Source organism: Mobula hypostoma, chromosome 11, assembly GCF_963921235.1.
Source record: "Mobula hypostoma chromosome 11, sMobHyp1.1, whole genome shotgun sequence".
Classification (NCBI taxonomy): domain Eukaryota; kingdom Metazoa; phylum Chordata; class Chondrichthyes; order Myliobatiformes; family Myliobatidae; genus Mobula; species Mobula hypostoma.
This window is the reverse complement of record NC_086107.1, coordinates 8,455,572-8,479,786: the sequence shown is the minus strand read 5'-3', so window position 1 is coordinate 8,479,786 and position 24,215 is coordinate 8,455,572. Positions and strand designations below refer to the sequence as shown.

Sequence of the window (24,215 nt, the reverse complement as noted above, 5' to 3'; positions counted from 1 at the left end):
GCACAACACAGTAAATCTAACTCATACACAGCACACATACAGTAACACCACCACAAATAAATTAACAAATAATAAGGTACATTTATGACACAAAAGTAGATAGTATAACATAGAAACATAGAAAACCTACAGCATGATGTAGGCCCTTTGGCCCACAATATTGTGCCAAACATGTACTTACTTTAGAAATTACCTAGGGTTACCCATAGCCCTTAATTTATCTAAGCTCCAAGTACTTTACCTGTAGCTCTCTATTTTTCTGAGCTTCATGTATAACGCTACTGGCACCTCATAAGTGATGAGACCTGGGTTGTTGCAGGGAGCTTAGTAGTCTTACAGCCTTGGGGAAGAAGCTGCTATCCATCCTGACAGTCCTTGCCCTAATGCTACGATAGCTCCTGCCTGATGATGGTTGGGGGGGGGGGGGGTTCAAAGAGATTGTTGGTTGGATGGGAGGGAACATTGACTATGCTAAGGTATGCAGGATAATGGTAGCTGAAGTTGCCCATCACCCAGGGTACAGAAATATTGAGGTTTTACTGGAATAAAAACAGAAAAGGTTGCAAATACTCAGAGAGAGGAATTGGAGTTGAAAAATTAACACTATTTCTCCTTCCACAGATGTAGCTGAGTTCTTCAAGCGCGTTTGTTTCTAAATTCAGATTTCCAATATCTACAATAGATTTTTGATTTTCTGAACTGGTTATCTTGAAACAGGAGTTCAAATCCCACCACAGATGCTGGGGATATCATACCTTACAGTATGAGTGGCTGTGAAATTCTGGATTGACATTAAAATAATGCTTGAAGGGAAAGAAAATCTGCCATTCTGAGAAGGGTTCAGTTCAAAGGAGATGGAAAGTGCAGAAAGGTTGGTAGGAAAATAAAGATTAAAGAATAGCTTTGTTTATCAGATGTATGTCCAAACATACAGTAAAATCAGTCGTTTGCATCAACAACCAACACTTGTCCAAGGATGTGCAGGGGCAGCCTACAATTGTCATCATGCTTCCAGGCACCAACAACTTACTAACCCTTACGTCTTTGGAACGTGGGAGGAAACCCGAGCACTCAGAAGAAAGACATGTGGTCATAGGGAGAATGTAGAAACTCCTTATAGACAGCAACAGGAATTGAACCCAGATCGCTGGTGCAGTAAAGCATTACACTAACAACTATGATACCCTGCTGCCCACTATGCTACCAAAGAAGATGTACATGGTACGTTTTTTTACACTGGGAGTGGTGAGTGCCTGGAAGGTACTGTCAGGCAAATATGGTTAAAGCAGTTATGAGGGTCTTAGATAGGCACAGGAATGTACAGAGAATGGAGGTATAAGGACATTGTGTAAACAGAAGGCATTAGTTTTGTTAGGCATTTAATTGCCAGTTTAATTAGTTTGGCACAGACATGATGGGCTGAATGGCCTGTTTCTGTGCTATACTTAACTGTTCTATTTTCTGTTATAGCAATAAATCAGCCATCCAGATAAGAAATCTGGCCTACATGTGATTCCAGACTCATGGTAATGTTGTTGACACTCCATTACCCTCTCAAATGATTGAGCAGGTCATTGAGAACTGGGGCAAAAAAAGACTACAAACCTTGATCAAAAGAACTGGAAGCTGAAAGAATTCAGTGGATCAAGCCCCATTTTGAGAGGCAAAAGTTGTATGTCAATATTTTGGGTCGAGATTCCATATCTCAAAACACCAATGTACATCTGTTCCTCTAAAGATGCTGCTTGACACAGTTCTGTCTTCTTTTGGGGCAACTATACAAATAGTATTCACATCTTGTGAATGAATAAAAATGTTGCTATAACCATACAACATGAATTATAAGTGAGGTCAGTATTACAGCATCACAATATTACAAAGACGTGGTGGCTCATCATCATCATCATCATTGTGACACGCCATGTCGTATGATTTTGGTGATCGTGGTCTCTCCATGACCATGATTGTTCTTGGCAAATTTTCCTCCGGAAGTGGTTTGCCATTGCCTCCTTCTGGCCAGTGTCTTTACAAGATGGGTGATCCCAGCGACGATCAATACTCTTCAGAGATTGTCTGCCTGGCATCAGTGGTTGCATAACCAAGACTTATGATATGCACCAGCTGCTCATACAATCATGCACCACCTGCTCCCATGGCTTCACATGACCAGGGGGCAAAGCAGGTGCTACACGTTGCTCAAGGGTGTCCTGCAGGCTTGCGGAGGGAAGGAGTCTCTTATACCTCCTTTGGTAGAGATTTATCTCTAACCTGCTACCTGATTATTAATTATTACATGATTACACCTCATACACACTGTAACTATCCTCCAATATACGTAACACACACAAAATGCTGGAGGAATTCAGCAGGCCAGGCAGCATCTATGGAAAAGTGTAAACAGTGTTTCTGCCCAAGACTGGGGAAAAGAGATGAGAAGTCATAGGAAGAAGGTGAGAGAAGAGGTATGACCAATATAGGTCATCGCTATTACTGGAAAGGCAATGAGATGCCTATTTTAGAAACAAACAGTGACACTAAAGCTGGTCAGAACCTACAACAATGTTGCATTGAACCATGTACCTGTCCTCAATTGAAGCTGCAGAGTGATTTATATGAACAACGCCGTTATTTTGGCAATAGATTTTGCTGCATCTAAAGAGACTAAATTACATTAAGCTCCTCTGCCAAAGGAAATACATTGAGCATCACATAATAAGATTTTGCTCAATGATAAAAGATAATTCCTCCTTAATTGATCTAGCTTGTTGCAAAGATAAAGCTTGCCTTCATCGATAATCTTCCTGTTTAACATCATAAATGCATAATTATATCTGCAAAGTTATTTGCGACAGATTCCTTTGGGAAAATTAGCAATAACTGTCTTTACTACCAATTACATGTCTTAATTTATCTCACTAATCATCTAACATAACAGATTATAGAAGAACTGATGACAATGCTATGCCTGGTAATGCAACATTGCAGAAATTTCACTAAGACAAAATAGTAATATTTTACAGTGTATACTGCTTTAGGAGTTTTCAGAGTCTAATACTTTTCAACATGCACTTAATAGTAGCTGTGTATTTATAATATTACACACATCAGATTCAATTAAATCTGCAATTGTCTGCAAAAAAGATTTAATGACAATAATGAACTGGAAATGTGTATGAATTAGTTTCATTTTACAAGAACTGAAGAAACAAGCTAATCCAACAAATCACTTGTTTGAGAGTATGTGCAATGTATCCTTACAAAGACTGCATAATTTAGACCATAAGACATAGAAGCAGAATTAGGTCATTTGGCCTATTGGGTGTGCTCGACCATTCAGTCATGGTTGAGTTTTCCCTCTCATCCCCATTCTCCTGCCTTCTCCCCATAACCTTTGATGCCCTTACTAATCAAGAACCTATCAAACTCCACTTTAAATATACCCAATGACTTGGCCTCCATAGCCGTCTGTGGCAATGAATTTCACAGATTCACCATCCCCTGGCTATAGGAAGTCCTCCTTTATCTCTGTTCTAAAGGGACGTCCTTGTACTCTGAGGCTGTGCTCTCTGGTCCTAGACTCTCTCACCACAGGAAATATCCTCTGCACATTCACTCCATCTAGGCCTTTCAATATTCAATAAGTTTCAATGAGATCCTCCCCCCCCCCCTGCCCCCACCACCACACACTTCTAAATTCCAGTGAGTACAGACCCAGAGCTATCCAAAGCTTACTGGATGTTTTTTGTCTTTTGCACCATTCTCTGTAAACTCTGGAGAGTGTTGTGTGTGAATTTCCCAGGAGGTCAGCAGTTTCTGAGATACCCAAATCGCCCTGTCTGACATCAACAATCATTCCACGGTCAAAGTCACTTAGATTATATTTCTTCCCCATTCTGATGTTTGGTCTGAAAAACAACTGAACCCCTTGATTATGTCTGCATACTTTTATGCATTGAATTGCTGTCACATGATTGGCTGATTTGTATTAACGAGGTGTAGAGATGTCCCTAATGAAATAACCACTGAGTGTGTATACACAGTTAAACGTAGAAGTCCAAAAATACTCTAGTGATTCTCATCATCTTCAAAGAGTGCATTTTTTGTACTCCTCTTCAGTGTAATCTCCAAACATCACTGATCTAATGAGTATATTAATTCTTCATGACTAATTGTATTGTAAATTCTTGAAAGTCCTGCATGTGGAATAGTTAGCAAAATTATTTCCATTGTCTGTTACTTAATTTTTTGATATTGTACTTGTGGATTATCATTCTGTCAGATAAATAATTTAAAATTGTGTTTTTTAAATAATAAAAGCAATTTTGTGGAGAAATGTCACCACGTGTGGAATTTTCACAAATATGTGAGCAAACAAAGACACTCTAAACTAGCTCACAGACATGTACTGGTATTGGTTGACCATGTTCCAGCGTACATCTGCACAGAGGCCAGGAACAGAGGTGCAGAACTGCATCAAATTCACAACATGTTTGTGGTTAATTTGTACAAATCACCTAGAGTTCTCCTCTGCTGCTTCCATGAATGTGAAAAATACAAGCCTTCAAGTTCAGTATTCTTAGTTTTTTTTAAAGTTGAGTGCATTTGTAAGTGTTTAAATGTGGTCTCCACGTTTTATTATTCACCTGAAATGTTTAACTGTGCTTCTCTCTCCACCTAACCTACTGAGTATTTACAGCATCTTTTGCGCTTATTTCAGATTTCAATCTTCTGTAGTTTTTTTGCTTTGAGTTTAAAGCAAATGTTAAAAGTCCAAAGTACATTTATTATCAAAGCATGTATGAACATTGAGATTGCCTCCTTACTGGCAGCTCCAAAACAAAGAAACCAAATAGAACCTCTTAAAAAATGAAGACTGTCAAACACCCAGTGTTCAGAAAAAAAACAAATCCTGCAAACAATAAAAAAAAAGCAAATAACTTTCAGAACTAAAATTCATGAAGTGAGTTCACAGCCCACAAAGACAGTCCTAGCCGATCCAGGACCCCATTAGTTCAGTGCAGTGATGAGCAGACCTCACTGAGAAGCCAGCTGAACACCAGCCTGTTCCACTCCACCAGCCCTGACACCCTGACTTTTACAATCTGGCCCAGTGCTCTCGGACCTGGGCCCTGCCACTTTGCTACGTTTGGGCCCGGGAGCTGCTACATCGATTCAGCCTGTACCTGACCTTTCCAATCTGGCTTGGTGCTTAAATTGGTCCAGCATCGGCTTATTCCTCACTTTTGGGGCAGGGCCCCCCTGCCTTGACTCTGCAGCCTCAAATCGCTTACAAAACCACCTCAATAATCGCTGAACATCGGCTTCATCCCTGCTCTTGGGGCTGTGCTCCACAATCTCGATTTGGCCCATACACGCCGTGCACAACTATCCTGCACCTTCGAGACTTCAACGCCAGGTTGTACAGGTGGTTCAACAGTGATATGGATGTTACAGGCTACTGATTGTAATGATTGTTTTTGACAAGATGTGTGATTAATAAAGTAATTAGTATTTTTGTTTGCTGGCAGCAAGTCATCACTGCGCTTCACCAGCACTATTTTAAACAGGAAACTGCAGAAGGTGGAAATCTAATAGATTTAGAATATTTTCTTTATATCATAACCATTTATAGTTTAAGACAGTGGGTGATAGTTTTGGAATGTTTCTGAATGTTATAAACATTTAGAAGTAGCACGCAATTAGAAGGGCAAACAACAGGCTGGTCCTTATTACAAGAGGGTTCAAATGCAAGTGTTATAGATGACTCTATTCATGGAATAGTAAGATAGTAAGAAACAGTTTTAGTCTTCTTAGGTTGAGCGAGTTAGGGCATTTTTCATTGGAGCAAAGGAGGATGAGAGGTGACTACACATAGGTGAACAAGATAAGAGGCATAGACAGAGTGAATAGTCAGGGAACTTCTCCCAGGGTGGAAATGGCTAAAATGAAGTCATGAAGTCAAAACTCTAAGGTGTTTGGAGGGAAGTACAGGGACGATTCAGAGGTAAGTGTTTTTATGTAGCGAGTACTGGGTGCATTTAACGCAGGGGTGTGGTAGAGGCAGATACAATAAGGACACTTAAGAAATTCTTAAGATAGGCACACAGATGATAGAAGCATGCAGGTCTACGTAGGAGAGAAGGGTAGATTGATATTAGAGTAGGTTAAAAGGTCGGCACCACATGATGTACTGTGCTGTAGTGTTCTATGTTTAGAATAGTAAGAAGAGAACTCACTGAACCAAACAAAATTCCTATATGGCCCAAATTAATCCAGATAGGACATTTTGCCATTGCTCAAGAGTCCATAACTGATGAGTACATCACTTCTTCAGATTTTGTGATAGTGCAGGAAAATGGTACTGAGCTAGAAGATCAGTTGGGACTGATTAATGACAGGTCTGATGAAGCATTAAAATGGTCTAACCAGCTCCTATTTCTGAAGTTCTTATTCAATATCTTGAGAGGCGGCTAAGCTGGCAGTCCAGTTTTGGTTGTTTTTCCAAGCGTTTTTAGCTGTTTTGTGGACAGGGCTTGTTGTGTACCACCCTTCTTTCCTTGCATGGTGGGATTTATGTTTTTTCACTCCTGGGTATCCAGGTGGCTTCCTTCATAGGTTCCTGCTGTAGAAAGCAAATATGGTAACTTTGAATTCAGTATGAAATCAGGGATGACCATGCAAGGCTTGCCACTGACAGCAAAATATAGTCCTTTTTTAATATAATGTTTGCAAAATTTCCCTTTTAACTATAACCTTGTGTCTCCAATTTATCTTTTTCTCCCTAAAAAAATCTTGAACAGCTTAAAAATGAAGTTAGAGGAATGGAAGGGAAAAAGGGTTTGGGGTAGATAGGAAAGAAAGGAGAGAGAAAGAAAAATGGTATTTCAATGGACAAAAAACATCAAAGATTGACAGAGTCACTGTCACATTAACGATTTTGTTTTTTAGGTGGTCTATTTCATTCACAGAGATCAGTGATCCTCATAGAGCGTCACACTATTAGCTCTTAATGTATTATGTAGAGTATAACACCATGCAACTATCCATTTTAAAAAATGTTTTTAACAGGATGTCACGTGGCTTGTTGTATGCTGTTGGAGATGTGGGTTGAGATCCACTGATCTAGACTGACAACCTGATATCCCTTTTTTGTCACTGCCCCAAGACAAATTAATTAATTTCTAAGAAAAGTGCTCCTATGTGACATTAAACTGGCAATTTGAATCAGAAAGACCTGCTGTACCTCATGGATTGCCTGATGCAGAGCTCACTCTCTAGGATTAATTACACTTGGGAAACACAAGTATAAAAGGGAGAAAGGTAAAAGAAAATCTCCAATCGTCTGGTGCTTCCAAAAATAACTAAAATACAGAGGGAATAAATAAGATTGTTCAGATTGAGTTGGTCACGATTTTAGACTAGGATACGCTTTTTTCTTGCACCTCATGCAGCCCTTTTAAATGAAAAAGACCAATAACCTTCGTGGTGTCCCATCAGACTCTCCTTTCCTATATCCTCTGAAATGAATGCTGACATTGCATTTGCCTTCCTTACTATCAACTCAACATACAAGTTAACCTTTAAGACAGGGGTTCCCAGCCTGGGGCCCTTGGACCCCTTGTTTATTTGGTATTGGTCCACAGCATCAAAAAAAGGTTTGGAACTCTTGCTTTAGGGAATCATGCACTAGGACTCCCAATTCCTTTTGCACCTCCAATTTATGAATACCCTGTACAATGTATTAATACTTCCCTATTTCTTAACTCCAATCCCTCTTGTCCACATAGACCAATAAGCCACTTCACTTTTCAACGACACGTTGCAGCTGCCTGCTAACTTTTTGCACGTGAATTCTTATCTACCTAGACCATCAAAATCAATAATCACAAAATTCTGTTTCATTGGTATGATCCTAAAATAAAAATTCTATATCTCAAGTGAAATTCTATACACTTTTTTCCCAGAATTTATAATACAGGTTGAGCAGCCCTTAACCGAAGTGCTTGGGGCTGTAAGTGTTTCAGATATTGAATTTTGGAATATATTATGGGATAGCTTGGGATTGCTATCTTTTCTCTGAACTTATGTGCTACTGGTAAGAAGTCTTTGTCTTACACTTGTTCATCACACATACAGTAGGTACTTAACAAGAAAAATTATTACATACCATTAATATAATGAAAATATAATGTGTGCAGGGTAACAAAAGCTGCAAAGCAGCGTCAGGATAAACCTCAATTGTCTGTTGAACAACAAACAGCAGCAGGCTTTCTGTCTCCATCTAGATGCCGTATTTTGATTAAAAAGTTACAGTACACCGTATTTGTATTTTTTAAAGTTTTTTTGTAAGGTATAAAAACAATCAGCATTGTAGACTTATTCTAGAGTTAGATTTTCATCAGTGACAATTTTTGAAAATTCATCAATGAATTTCTCTGCTTCCTGATCAGCTTTAAAAATGTGCCATTTTAAAAAAATTCTGCAACCAGCCTGCTGAATATTTACAATTATCTTCAATTTTCAGTTTGTCGTGATATATCTTTGCTTGTTTCATGATCAGCATAGCGTTAAAAGGTATATGTTCACTCTGACGCTGACAAATCCACTCTTTCAATACACGATCGAGATCTTTATTTTTTGCTTTATGCAGTGTTTTTCTACTTTTCATTAACTTCTGTTCATTACATATGTGAGGTCATTTCTCAGAACTGTTGTGGTGTTCAGGGACCTGTGCATCACCTGGGCACAGGGCCTCGTGGAATTTTCCACTGCGACTTTAATGTCAGTATTCAAAAAATTATAGAATTTGGAGGCTTTCGGATTTTGGATTTTTGGAAAAGGGGTACTCAACCTGTAGTTGGAATTTTCAAACAAAAACTGGGAGGTTTGTCAATATTCTAACACAATTGCAAACCACTTAGCTGTTTTTATGTTGGACAAAGTGCTGAGCTGCTGTCAACAGTTCCTCATGCATAAGTCTTGCACAGTTGGCAACAGCCTTAAAGTAAACTTGGCGGAGTTATTTAAGCCAGCTATCAACATAGCCTGGCAAAGAATGAGTATCGTCATGGGTCTCGTGCAACATAAAAGCTATTTTCTTTGGAAGAAAAGCTGCAAGCTAGATTCACAAAATAAATCCAGGTCACAAATGGCTTTGGGACACTGTAAATACCTTTATAATTATCTCTATTGTTATGCAAGGAAGCAGTGTCGGGGGATTGGCTCAACCTCCGAGTGGCTTCTAGTCAACTGAGCTAATGTCAATTTAACAGTACTCTGGCTCCTGGGAGCCAATAGAAATGTTACTATTCGAGCTGAAATAATCTCCCCATTCACTTACACCACTCTCTTTTGTTATAACGAGTTTAAACCTTGTGTTTATTTGTATCTACTGTGAATGCCTGTAAGAAAATGAATCTCAGTGTAGAATATGGTGACACGCACACTGATAATAAATTTATTTTGAACTTTGAAGTTTTGGTTCCAACAAACCCTCATACATTAAAGTACGTAGTGAGTCACTTACCTTTCCACTCACATCAGCTGCTCCATTTCAAGTACATTGTGTTGAGCGATTTAAGCCATCTAAAGCAAAGTATGTGAGGCTGTGCTTCTGTCCCTATACTCAGTGTTGACTCCAACACCGGATATGAAGTCAGGCACCCCACCTCCAGCTTGTCTCTGAACTTCATGTTTCACCGCACAAGCTCTGAACACAGAAACAAACTGAGTAGAGAGATACAGATGGCTAGTGTTTCCCAATGGAGCCTCCAGTGAGAGGTGAGCACATTCTACTGAATATATATGATGCTAGTGTCCTACAAACACAGAGACCCAAGTTATTCAAGTGTCCCAAAAGAGAAGAGTCTAAGAATGCTTGTTTGGCTAATGTAAAGTGCGTGTGTTCTTATATTCCTTCTGGGAAAGTAAAGTCATAGGAAATAGAGCAAGAGTTGGGATGGGAGGGGGGCACTGTCTTGTCTCCCTTTCTCTTCACCATTTACACCTCGGACTTCAACTACTGCACAGAGTCTTGTCATCTTCAGAAGTTTTCTGATGACTCTGCCATAGTTGGATGCATCAGCAAGGGAGATGAGGCTGAGTACAGGGCTATGGTAGGAAACTTTGTCACATGGTGTGAGCAGAATTATCTGCAGCTTAATGTGAAAAAGACTAAGGAGCTGGTGATAGACCTGAGGAGAGCTAAGGCACCGGTGACCCCTGTTTCCATCCAGGGGGTCAGTGTGCACATGGTGGAGGATTACAAATACCTGGGGATACGAATTGACAATAAACTGGACTGGTCAAAGAACATTGAGGCTGTCTACAAGAAGGGTCAGAGCCGTCTCTATTTCCTGAGGAGACTGAGGTCCTTTAACATCTGTCGGACGATGCTGAGGATGTTCTACGAGTCTGTGGTGGCCTGTGCGATCATGTTTGCTGTTGTGTGCTGGGGCAGCAGGCTGAGGGTAGCAGACACCAACAGAATCAACAAACTCATTCGTAAGGCCAGTGATATTGTGGGGATGGAACTGGACTCTCTGACGGTGGTGTCTGAAAAGAGGATGCTGTCCAAGTTGCATGCCATCTTGGACAATGTCTCCCATCTACTACATAATGTACTGGGTGGGCACAGGAGTACATTCAGCCAGAGACTCATTCCACCGAGATGCAGCACAGAGCGTCATAGGAAGTCATTCCTGCCTGTGGCCATCAAACTTTACAACTCCTCCCTTGGAGGGTCAGACACCTTGAGCCAACGGGCTGGGCCTAGACTTATTTCCTGGCATAATTTACATATTACTATTTAATTATTTATGGTGCAACTGTAACGAAAACCAATTTCCCCCGGGATCAATAAAGAATGACTATGACTACTATGACTATGCATAAACCTGAATGTACTCTCCTTATCGACACCTCTCATAATGTTATATACTTCTTTAAGAACTCCCCTCGCTCTCCTTCGTTCTGAGAAATAAAGTCTTAACCTATTCAACTTTCCCTATAACTCAGGTCTTCAAGTACTGGCAATACCTTTGTAAGTTTTCTCTGTACTCTTTCAAGCTTATTGATATCTTTCCTTTAGGTAGGTAACCAGAAGAGCACAAGTTACTCTAAATTTGGCCTCACCAACATCTTCTACAACTAGCATTTTATCAAGATCTCCTTCCTCAACACACTTATCCCGCACAGTGCATCTTGTACATTCCAATGAAATCATCTCTTATTCTTCTAGATCAGGGATTCCCAACCTGGGGTCCACTGACCCCTTGATTACTAGTATTGGTACATGGCATTAAAAGGTTGGGAAACCCTGTTCTAAATCATGGAAATACATACAGGCCTAGTCTAAGTCAAAAGTCTAATAACGATCTCATCGTGTGACAATCCCATCATCTCTAAAACGTCTTCACTGTTTAAGTTGTTCTTTTTTAGCCAAGAAAGTCAAAAGTAAACACAATAAGTGGAGGTTGATGGGTTCTTGATTAGTAAGGGCATCAAAGGTTACGGGGAAAAGGCAAGAGAATGGGTTGAGAGAGATAATAAGTCAGCCATACTTAATTTCTCAACTATCATCGCTAAAAAGCAGATTAACTGGTCATTCATTTTCATCCTAATTAGGTGCTCTTCTTCTGCATAAACTGATTATAGTTGTTCCGCACATCAATACTGGCAAACGTCACGTGTACTGAAGTACAGTGAAAAACTTGCCTTGCATACTGTCAGTACAGATCAACTCACTACAATGGCCAAGGTAGGACAAGGTGAAACAATAACATGAGGTCAGAATAAAGTATTACCATACAGCAAAAATGCAGTGCATGTAGACAATAGGGTGCAAAGATGCAATGAGGTAGATTGTGAGATCAAGTGTCCATCTGATCATACCGCAGTTTAAGGAGAATTCAAAAGCTGTGGAACAACTTGAGAAAGTGGTATCCATCAGATATAGGAGCAGAAGTAGGCCATTTGGCCCATCGAGTCTGCTCTGCCATTTCATCATGGCAGATCCATTTTTCTCTTAGCCCCAGTCTCCTGCCTTCTCACTGTTCCCTTCATACCCTTACCAATTAAGAATTTGTCAACTTCTGCCATAAATATACATAAAGACTTGGCCTCCACAGCTGTCCCGGCAACGAATTCCACAGATTCACCACTTTCTGGCTAAAGAAATTCCTCCTCATCTTCGTTCTAAAAGGATGCTCCTCTATTCTGAGGCTGTGTTCTCTGGTCTTAAGACTCTCCCGCCCTAGGAAACATCCTCCCTACATCCACTCTATCAAGGCCTTTCACCATTCAATAGATTTCAATTAGGTCACCTCTTATTCCTCTGAATTCTAGTGAATATAGGCCCAGAACCACTGAATGCTCTGCATGACAAGCCATTCAATCCTGGAATCATTCAAAACACCTTTAAACCCTCTCCAGTGTCAGCACATCCTTTCTAAGATAAAGGGCCCAAAATGACTCATAATTCTCCAAGTGAGGTGTCACCAGTGCTTTATAAAGCCTCAACATTATGAATCATAACAAGCTGTTTTTTATTCTCTTCATCTTTAGGATTAAAAGCTGTATTATTACGTCACCTATCTGCTGAATGAGAAAACATTGAGGGTATCACCTCACTTCTTTCTCCTCCTTCACCCACTCATCTACCAACATTTAACACACTCCGTTCACTGGCTCCCCTCCCCTCCCTTTCTTGATTCCATGCTGCACCTTTCTCTCCCACAGATTCTGTCACCTGCAGCACTTTATCGCCTTCACCTCTCACCTCACAGCCTCTGTAAGTATTCCCACTCTCTCCTCTCCATCTGTCTGCCACTCCCCTCACCTTGATCCATCCATCACCTCCCAGCCTTTTTCAAGATTTCAACTCTTCCATCTGCCCATCACCCCTTCTCATCTGGATCCACCCAACACCTCCCAGCCTCTGTCGCAATTCCCGCTCTTCTCCCTCTCCGTCTCCATGTCACCCCTTCTCATCTGGATCCACCCATCACCTCCTGGCCGCTGACACTATTCCCACTTACCCCTGCTCCATTTGCATATCACTATTCCTCATTGGATCTATCTGTTATAAACACAAGAGATTCTGCAGATGCTGGAAATCCAGAGTAACACACAAAAATGCTGGAGGAACTCATCAGGTCAGGCAGCTTCTACAGAGGAGAATAAAGAGTCAATGTTTCAGGCTGCGACCCTAACCCCCATGCAAAAAAAAAACACAGCAACAATACATTAGGACTCACCTAGATCCATCTATTGTTTGCCAACTCTTCCTCCACCCCTCTTCCTCATCTCTTTATATTGGCTATCTCCTTATAGTCCAGATGAAGAGTCTCAACAAATTTCATGACTTATGTCAGTGATAATAAACCTGATTCTGATTTTAACCTGAACTGTTGACAATGAATTTCCCTCCACAGATACAACCTGACCCACTGACTTCCTCCAACAGGTTGTTATTCTTTTAGATAAAAAGTATGTTTAATTCCATCTCCCCCATATCCAAGTTGAATAGATTGTGAAGGTTATCTTAGAAAATTGCTTTAAACTTAAGAAACCTATCACCTCCACCTCACAAGCACGACTTACTACATGCAAATATATTTTTTGTATGACTTTATTATATTGATTACTACTGATTTCAAAGGAATGCAAAATATAGCTTATTGAAGCAAAAGTGAACTTGAATTTGGATTAAAACTGATTTTCTGTTGGTTTAATGGTGTCTGTGAGGAAAGCCCAGTATAAATCCACTCCAAAAGCACTTTTCCAAAGTTATGTCCCACGACAGTGTAGTGGTTAGTACGATGCTATTACAGCTTGTGATGTTGGAGTTTGGAGTACAACACCAGCATCCTCTGTAAGCAAGTCTGTACATTCCTTCCAGTGTGTGCATGAGATTCCTCTGGGTAACCCAATTTCACTCCACAGTTCAAAGATGTATTGGCTAGTAGGTTAACTTTGATTTTGATTGGGATGGCCTGCAATCAAAAGATGACACAGTGCTAAGATGAATGGAACTGAACTAAACTGAACATTCCTAGACTGTTTTGATGACTTTGCAATGTTTTTTATTCTGTGTTTCTCACTCGTTTTTTTTTGCTATTTGTGCGATTTGTTCTTTTTTGTGCATTGGGTGTTTGATGGTTTCTTTGAATGGGTTCCATGGTGATTCCTTTTTTTGTGGCTGTCTGTGGAAAGACGGATCTCCGGGTTGTATACTGCATATGTACTTTGATAATAAACATACTATGAATCTTTGAAATGGTCACTGTAGTAGGCTAAGGTTAAATTGGTGGATGCTAGGCAGTGCGGCTCAAAGGGCCAGATCCACGCTGCATCTCAACATAAATAAATAGATAGATAGAAAAGGAGCAGGTCATTCAGCTTTCTTGAGCTTATACCACCATTCACTCACGTAAATTGCCTTGATCCATTACTCCTAATCTCCTTGACAACAATCCTTAACATGAAACTTGTGCATTATCGTTCTCTGAAAAGCAAAGATATAGTGTTCTGGGTAAAAATAAATGAGCGTTTCATCTGTGATCCTGCAGAGGAATTATCAGATGCATGGGGCTCACAGAAAATAAATTACCTGGATATTAAAATACAAGACATTGCAGATGATGCAAATTTGACATTACAACAGAAAATAATGGAAGTACCAAGCAGGTCAGGTAGCATCTGTTGACAGGGAAACAGAATTTACATCTTAGTTGAAAGCCTTTTCACCAGGAAGTTGAAACCCCTTAAAAGGTTATAAACCTGAATTATTGACTCTGTTTCTCAATTTTTTAGAACACAGAACATAGAATAGTACAGCACAGTACAGGCCCTTTGGTCCACAATGTTGTGCCGACCCACAAACCCTGCCTCCCATATAACCCCCCACCTTAAGTTCCTCCATATACCTGTCTAGTAGTCTCTTAAACTTCACTAGTGTATCTGCCTCCACCACTGACTCAGGCAGTGTATTCCACGCACCAACCACTCTCTGAGTAAAAAACCTTCCTCTAATATCCCCCTTGAACTTCGCACCCCTTACCTTAAAGCCATGTCCTCTTGTATTGACCAATGGTGCCCTGGGGAAGAGGTGCTGGCTGTCCACTTTATCTATTCCTCTTAATATCTTGTATACCTCTATCATGTCTCCTCTCACCCTCCTTCTCTCCAAAGAGTAAAGCCCTGGCTCCCTTAATCTCTGATCATAATGCATACTCTCTAAACCAGGCAGCATCCTGGTAAATCTCCTCTGTACCCTTTCCAACGCTTCCACATCCTTCCTATGGTGAGGCGACCAGAACTGGCCTAACCAAGTATGGCCTAACCAGACTTTTATAGAGCTGCATCATTACCTCCCAACTCTTAAACTCTATCCCTCGACTTATGAAAGCTAACACCCCATAAGCTTTCTTAACTACTCTATCTACCTGTGAGGCAACTTTCAGGGATCTGTGGACATGTACCCCCAGATCCCTCTGCTCCTCCACACTACCAAGTATCCTGCCATTTACTTTGTACTCTGCCTTGGAGTTTGTCCTTCCAAAGTGTACCACCTCACACTTCTCCGGGTTGAACTCCATCTGCCACTTCTCAGCCCACTTCTGCATCCTAATAATGTCTCTCTGCAATCTTCGACAATCCTCTACACTATCCACAACACCACCAACCTTTGTGTCATCTGCAAACTTGGCAACCCACCCTTCTACCCCAACATCCGGGTCGTTAATAAAAATCACAAAAAGTAGAGGTCCCAGAACCGATACTTGTGGGACACCACTAGTCACAACCCTCCAATGCGAATGTACTCCCTCCACCACGACCCTATGCCTTCTGCAGGCAAGCCAATTCTGAATCCACCTGGCCAAACTTCCCCGGATCCCATGCCTTCTGACTTTCTGAATAAGCCTACTGTGTGGAACCTTGTCAAATGCCTTACTAAAATCCATGTAGATCACATCCACTACACTACCCTCATCTATATGACTGGTCAGCTCCTCAAAGAACTCTATCAGGCTTGTTAGACACGATCTGCCCTTCACAAAGCCATGCTGACTGTCCCTGATCAGACCATGATTCTCTAAATGCCCATAGATCCTATCTCTAAGAATCTTTTCCAACAGCTTTCCCACCACAGAAGTAAGGCTCACTGGTCTATAATTACCCGGACTATCCCTACTACCTTTCTTGAACAAGGGGACAACATTCGCCTCCCTCCAGTCCTCTGGTACCATTCCCATAGGCAACGAGGACATAAAGATCCTAGCCAGCGTCTCAGCAATCTCTTCCCTCGCCGTCTTTTCAAGTCACTGGTGTTTGAGGTGCACAAAATTATAGCCATGTCTTCTGCTCTCTACATATATGTAATTTTCATAGGTAAACACAGTACTAACAGGTAAAACAGAAACTGCTCACACAGAATACTGGAGGAACTCAGTAAGTCAGGCAGCATCTATGGAGGGGAATATGTACTTGATGTTTCAGATCAAGATGAAGAGTCTCATGAAGAGTCTCAGCCTCTTTATTTTCCTCAAAGAATACTGCCTGACCTGCTGAGTTCCTCCAGCATTTTATGTGTGTTTGTTGCTCAAGATTTCCACCATCTGCAGAATCCCTTGTGTTAAAGAAAGCTACACTTACTTTCTTGATGCTTCAACAGGTGTGTGTCAGCAACGGAGAAAACTATGCTTTGAGTTGTAACAGTTGTTGAAATCACTTTCATCTCACGCTTTCAATAAGATGGCAGTCAGCAGTGAGCATTCCCACCATGTCAAATTCAAATTTTTAGTGCATGTAAGTCAAAGATTATTTATTTATCAAAACAAATTAAAAATATAATACACTGTCAGTCGAACTGCTAATAGCATTTTTATTTGGCAAGCTTTCACTTTATTAAAATTATATCTGCGGAAATATCTAAGTGATCTAACCATTGTAAAGCTCATGTTCCAATCAGCAGGCCTGGATAAACATTCTGTGTCAACATAAAACACAGGACAGGCACAGCACAGGAATAGGCTCTTTGGCCACATGGTTTTGCCAAACCAGCTAAAAACTAAATCAACACCCCCCCCCCCGCAATACTACCTACACAATGTCCATATCCATCCATCTTCCTCCCATCCATGTGCCTACCTAAACACCTCTTAAAAGCCTCCAATGTATTTGCCTTTACCGCCATACCGGGCAGCGCATTCCAGGTATCCACCACTCTCCGGGTAAAAAATGCACCCCTCAAATATTCTTTGAACCTAGCCCCCCTCACCTTTAATGAATGGCCTGTCATTTTCATAAATATTTAGCTAGCAAGCGTTTAAAACTGAATTGTTCCAGCATGTTCTGTATTGCAAACCTGAGACAGCACTTCACATTATATCTTCCGATATAGAACATGAAAGGTTTAATAGGCTAAAACTAATTTGGGTGATTTTTGTCACCTCCTTAAACATTCTGATTCAGTAATCTGGAACCATCTTTCACAATTTATTTATGGCATTTTATTCTGACATGTGGGCAAGTTACTTTTTTTTTAAACAGACATGGCACACTACAAATGGGGCAGCTTTTTTTTCCTCTACTCTGCCTCTGCTGGCTAAAGGTCTCTTGATAAAAATAAAGAATCCCAGCATATGGAGTAGTTGTTATGTCCTTCCGGGGATGGTCTGCAGCTATGCGCACCACAGACACGCCAAGGAGAGGTGAATTGTCAAATGCAATTTCAATCATTGGGTGGGTTGGATGAAGCAGATTAGTTGTATGCAATCATGATAGATAGTTTATCCCAGCCCCGAACCGCCGCTTGGGAAATCTTGCACGCAAACGAACAGAAACTCAGTCATTATTAGTGTCAAGAAGCCATACGGAGACACAATTTGGTTGCCAGCCAGGCAACGTTGAATCATTCCGGCTAAAAAAGTGACCAATTGCATCTTTAAAATGTAAACTGATAGTGATGTTGTTGTTTGGAAATGTTTCTAACAGAGAGGGAAAAAAAATCACTAATGTTGAATATTTGACTTATAAAATTTTAAAGTCCATACTGAAGTGAAATATGATGTTAGAGTGAGTGAATGTAAATTAAGTGCATTAGTGTCCTAATCTTTTCATTCTGATCCCTGAAGTTGCAATGGGGGAGGATGGATGCAGTAAGCAACGTGTACCATTTTGGTCATTTAAAAAACAACTTCAATAAAGCAGCTGCAGAATTTATCTGCTACTTGAAAATATCATATTTCTAGCATGAAGCTAAAAACACGCTTGTGCAGAATAATTTTCTCCTAGCATTCGGCCTTCTAAAAATAACACATATTAAAAATTAACAAAAGCAGAGAAGGCCTTAAGTCCAATGCCTGAAGCAAAATGCTTTGACAAACCTAGCAGCTCTTTCTGTGCTTTTCCAAATGCACTTGTCACTCAGTATTATCCATCCTCATTAATGACAATGGGAAAGTTTATCTTAGAAGCAGGTTTTAAATCATCTACTGTTTACAAGGGGAGCATGAAATCTCCTACAAAACAGAAGGCGGGAACTACCTCCACAACAAAATTACTTTTGGCAGATATAATATCTAAATCATGTTACTTATTAAAATTTGCACTTCTTGGCTTGCATAATTTTTTCTGAAATATTCATTATTGATGTGTGACTGACAGCAAAAATAAATTCTAATGTAGTCTAAAAACACCCAGATCGAAGGTGTGGGAATGTTATTTCTAGCCATAGTTTTTGTGCAGATGTAAAGGCAGACAAGCAGAGATAGCCTGTGGCTACAGTGTTGTAACAGAATGGATGAACATTCCTCCATGTATCAGCCCAGCCCAGATAATTAAATAGCCCTACAGTAATTGTGCTTAGTTGTAATCATCTGCAAAGAACTCAGCTTTTGCTAATCATGATAGAATTACAAGTTATTTATCTTGGTTGGGTTGAAAGTTTTCAAAAGTGCCCAAGCCTCAAAAACGTCTAGCTGAACAAATGTGCTCACAACATAAAATCTAGCCTTTATCAATAAATTATACAAAATTCAATGATAAAAGGGTACCATCAGAAATACCTGAGGCAGTTAATAACCAAATCTCATACACTCCACCTCCATCGCAATGATCCTAGTAGTAATGTTTCTTGAATCTCAATTAATCAACAATGTGTAACAGGAAAGGACAAGTATTTGATGGGCTGAACAGACTAATTCTGCTCCTCAGTTTTATGGGCGACCAGAGAGTACAATTTCGAACTGCACATTCTCATGGCTTTCTCTGTCACGTTGATTCAGCATTCACTCTGCTGCACACCTCCCATTTCTCTGAAGGCACAGATTCCTATCAGAATCAAAGCTCAAAGTAAATTTATTATCAAAGTACATATATGTCACCATATACAACCCTGAGATTTTTGCTGCAAGCATGCCCAGTAAAACCAAGAACCATATTAGAATCAACGAAAGACCACACCCAACAAGACAAACTAATAATTAAAACAATAATTTTAAAAGAGAAAAGTAATAAAATAATAAATAAATAAGCAATAAGTATTGAGAACTTGAGATGAAGAGACCTTGAAAGTGAGCCCATAGTTTGTGTGAACAGTTTAGTGATGGGGTGATTGAAATTAAGTGAAGTTATTCCCACTGGTTGAAGAATCTGATGGTTGAGGGGTAATAACCATTCCTGAACCTGGTAGTGTGAGTCCTGAGGCTCCTGTATCTTTTTCCTGATGGCAGCACTGAGATGAAAGCATGGCCTCGGTGGTGGGTGGGGTCTCTGACGATGTACGCTGCTTTCCTGTGTAGATGTGCTCAATGGTGGCTCTACCCATGATGGACTGGACTGTATTCCCTATATTTTGTATGATTTTTTTGTTCAGGGGCATTGGTGTTTCCAGACCAAGCTGTGATGCAACCAGTCAATGTACCCTCCGCCGCACATCTATAGAAGTTTGTCGAAGTTTCAGATGTCACGATGAAACTATGCAAACTTCTAAGGAAGTTAAGGAACTGCTGTACTTTCTTCGTAATGGCACTTATATGCTGAGCTCAGGACAGATCCATTGAAATGACCACACTAAGGAATTTAAAATTGCTGACCCACTCCACCTCTGATCCCCTGATGAGGACTGGCTCATGGACCTCTGGTTTCCTCCTCCTGAAGTCAATAATCAGCTCCTTGGTCTTGTTATCATTGAGTAAGAGGTTGTTATTATGACACCACTCAGCTGGATTTACATTCTCTCTCCTAAATACTGACTTGTCACCACTTAGGATTCGGCCTATGACAGAGGGGTCATCAGCAAACTTAAATATGACATCGGAGCTGTGCTTAGCCTCACAGTAATAAGTATAAAGCAACTAGAGCAGGGGGCTAAGTACACAGCCTTGTGGTGCACCTGTGCTGATGGTGATTGTGGAGGGCCTGTTGCCTCCTCCTCATTAAACAGGTTGCAAACAGTTCCTTCATGTTTGAGGCTTCCACAGTAAAGCCAATTTTGACACTCAAAAAGACAAAAGGTTCTGCACATGCTGTTAGTTCAGACTAAAAAACACAGAAAATGCTGGAGAACTCAGCAGGCCAGGCAGCATCCATGGAGAGGAATAAAGAGTTGACGTTCCAGCTTGAGTTCTGATAAAGGGTCTCGGCTTTAAATGTTGACTCTTTGTTCCTTTTCATAAACGCTGCCTGACTCACTGAGTTCCTTTAACACCCAAACACAGTTCCTTATTGGCATTAAAAAGATTGGGAACCCCTGTTTTACTATAAGATGGAATCTTGACCTCACAATCTAGAAGAAGAAGGATAGCACTTAACTCGGTAGTGAAGTTATCGGGGCACCTAGGAGGCTGAGTTGCTAGCTCGACGCTCAATGTGAATTGGATTTGAACTCGTAAACCTGCGCTCCGGAGTCTGGCGCTGATATTATTGTGTCACTAAGTGGGACACCTCACAATCTAACTTGCACCTTTTTGCCTATCTGCACTACATTTTCTCTGTAATTGTAACATAATTCTGCATTCTGTTAATATTTTCCCTTGTACTACTCTAACGCATTGTAACAAAATGATCAGTATGGATGGCATGCAAAGCAAAGTTTTTCTACTGTACTTTGTGGTACATGGGACTATAATAAACCAATTTGCCAATTTATTTTATTCATAGAGCACTTTTCATACGAATTATGTAGTTCAAAGTGCTTTACAATGGAATAAAAGTAGAAACATGAGAATAAAATAATAAAAAATAAAAATAAACATGAAAATAAAAGACAAAATGATGTCAGTTAAAATCAAGGTTAAATAAATAGGTTTTTAGCTGGTGTTTGAAAGTATTAACTGAGGTTGCATCCCTTACAGTTTTATGTATGTATTGAATTCCATAGTTTAGGAGCGTAATTCAAAGGAGCTGATCTGCCAATTATCTATTGAGGGAGATTGCTTAAATCTAAGAGACAGGTGGATGAAGACCTAAGAGCTTGAGCGGGATTATAAAACAAAAATGACTCTGCGATGTACTCCAGTCCAAGACCATTAGGAGCTTTATAAATAAGTAAGAGAACTTTAAAATCGATTCTATGATACAGGAAGCCAATGCAGAGTAGCTAGTACAGGAGTGATTGGTTTCCTCATTCTGGCATTCGTTAAAAGTCTAGCAGTGGCATTCTGAATGAGCTGGTTTGTCAACGGATTGCTTTGGAAGACCTTCTTTAAGTGGGATTTAAAATTCAAATCTGAATCAAGGCTTGTTACTTCTGATTTGACAAGGGGAGCCAAGTTTCCAAGTTTCTCTCTCTTGGTTTTGGGACCAAAAGTATTTGTGTTTTATCGTCATTTAGTTTCAGTAAATTATTGGTCATTCATTTGTTTATTGCAGCTATACTCTAAGTCAGAGAAGAAAGGGTGTTATCACTATCAGGCTCAATCAAGATACACTATTAAATGTAGAAATCAAGTTTGTGCTCTCCAATAATGTCTCCTAAGCAGAGCATGTATAAGGATAAGAGTAGGGCACCAAGATAGCTTCCCTGAGAACACCACTGTAGCTCTTAGAAAACTGGTATTCAACATTTTCTCTATGAATGAACTCAATTCGGACACTACCAAAGAGGCCAACCCAGTTCTCAAGGTGATCTAGGAGAATGTTATGGTCAATTGTGTTGAAGCCTGGACATAGACTTAGAAGAATTAGAACTGAGACTGTTGGCATCAGTGCTGAACTTAAGGTCACTAACAATTTTGGTAAGGGCCATCTCTGTGCTGCAGTTTGCTCTAAAATCTGACTGAAACTTTTCTAGAATATTGTTCTCATTCAGAAAGATGAGAGTTTATCATTAGGAGAAAAGATTGGAGCCTCAGAATTGAACCTGCCACCCTTCTGGTCTGCGAAAACTTGACAAAGAATTTCAAATAATTATTAAGAAAATAAATGAATGAAAAAGTTTGCAACCAAGTCAATGGATAATCCTTATTGCCTTTTTTAAAAACTCCTTGCTCTGACAGATGTTACTCTTCAGCTAAATTGGTTTACCTCTAACCTCACAAGTGCCACAGTTGGCCACTTATGATAAAGCAGTGTAATCAGCTTCCTGAGATATTCAAAGGTTGCAGCATCCTATAAATGATACTGTAGAGTCTAGGTAACATCACATGCCATTTATCACTGTAATAAATGACATATAATGCTACCCTGACTCCTGATTGGCAAAACTGCTTTGTGCTGGATGATGTCAATCTGGTTCATTATGGTGCAGGTGACCTAGGCTTTGTACGTGGTGGAGAGGCTATAGGCAGACACTTGAGTAACAGCTAACATTGACCAGGAAGTGAGCCACTTAGTACAGAATGCTCCGGTAGCTGTTGTATCTATTTGGCTGATGAAGGCAAATTTCTAATTATTCATAGGACACTAAAGGCATTGGATTGGCTCTATGCATGCTCCAAACCCTCTCAATTTCTCTGGTGTGTCTGCTCATTCTGATCTGCCAAGATATGAATTGGCAATACTTCACTTGCTTTCTGATGAAATCTTGACATTGCCATTAAAATTACTGATAATTGCACTGATTATTGAGATTTCTGCTCAGGAGATTGAATGTCAACTCTCCCAAGACCACCTCCTAATACTCTCTGGACACTGAACTTCAACATTTTTCATACTTAACTTAATTACCAAAGCTTCAAACTTCATAGTGTCTGCAACCACCTCTCTCCCCTCCCAAATCCAACACACACACTGCACTGTAACTTTCTACCTTCTTGCTAATCCACCAAAAGATTTGCTTTGGAAAATGCTATGTGCCTGACTGCTTTTAAAATACAGAATTTAGTTATTCATATCTCAACTATTTTTTCTTCATCTTGTCCAGTTCCTTCCAACATACTACAGGAACATTCTGATGCCTTCTGGATATTTAAACAAGCTTCTCAGAAGTAATGATCTCGCTTTCTAAAAGGGACGTTTAATTCATCTACATCCAGAAAAGATTTATTTATTTTTTTTTTTTTTTTTTTAATTAGGAAGGGGAAAAAAGATTATGAGAGAAAACTGGCAGAGAACATAAAAACGGACTGTAAAAGCTTTTATAGATATGTAAAAAGGAAAAGACTGATAAAGACAAATGTAGGTCCCCTGCAAACAGAAACAGGTGAATTGATTATGGGGAGCAAGGACATGGCAGACCAATTGAATAATTACTTTGGTTCTGTCTTCACTAAGGAGGACATAAATAATCTTCCAGAAATAGTAAGGGACAGAGGGTCCAGTGAGATGGAGGAACTGAGCGAAATACATGTTAGTAGGGAAGTGGTGTTAGGTAAATTGAAGGGATTGAAGGCAGATAAATCCCCAGGGCCAGATGGTCTGCATCCCAGAGTGCTTAAGGAAGTGGCCCAAGAAATAGTGGATGCATTAGTGATAATTTTTCAAAACTCGTTAGATTCTGGACTAGTTCCTGAGGATTGGAGGGTGGCTAATGTAACCCCACTTTTTAAAAAAGGAGGGAGAGAGAAACCGGGGAATTATAGGCCGGTTAGCCTAACGTCGGTGGTGGGGAAACTGCTGGAGTCAGTTATCAAGGATGTGATAACAGCACATTTGGAAAGCGGTGAAATGATCGGACAAAGTCAGCATGGATTTGTGAAAGGAAAATCATGTCTGACGAATCTCATAGAATTTTTTGAGGATGTAACTAGTAGAGTGGATAGGGGAGAACC

General features: G+C 40.1%; 1 protein-coding gene across 4 annotated transcripts in view; it reads right to left on the bottom strand.

The window, feature by feature from the left end:
• Positions 1 to 24,215, bottom strand: part of elp4 (elongator acetyltransferase complex subunit 4) — a 237,335-nt gene that overhangs the window by 77,211 nt on the left and 135,909 nt on the right. Inside the window, exon 10 of one of the 4 annotated variants that reach the window (XM_063061633.1) lies at positions 3,707 to 6,622. The exons of the other annotated variants lie outside the window; for them this stretch is intronic. Coding sequence (XP_062917703.1) covers positions 6,572 to 6,622 — 51 coding nt within the window. The 3' untranslated portion in view covers positions 3,707 to 6,571. Of the gene's footprint in view, positions 1 to 3,706; positions 6,623 to 24,215 lie in introns of those variants that run through there. 4 annotated transcript variants of the gene reach the window in all.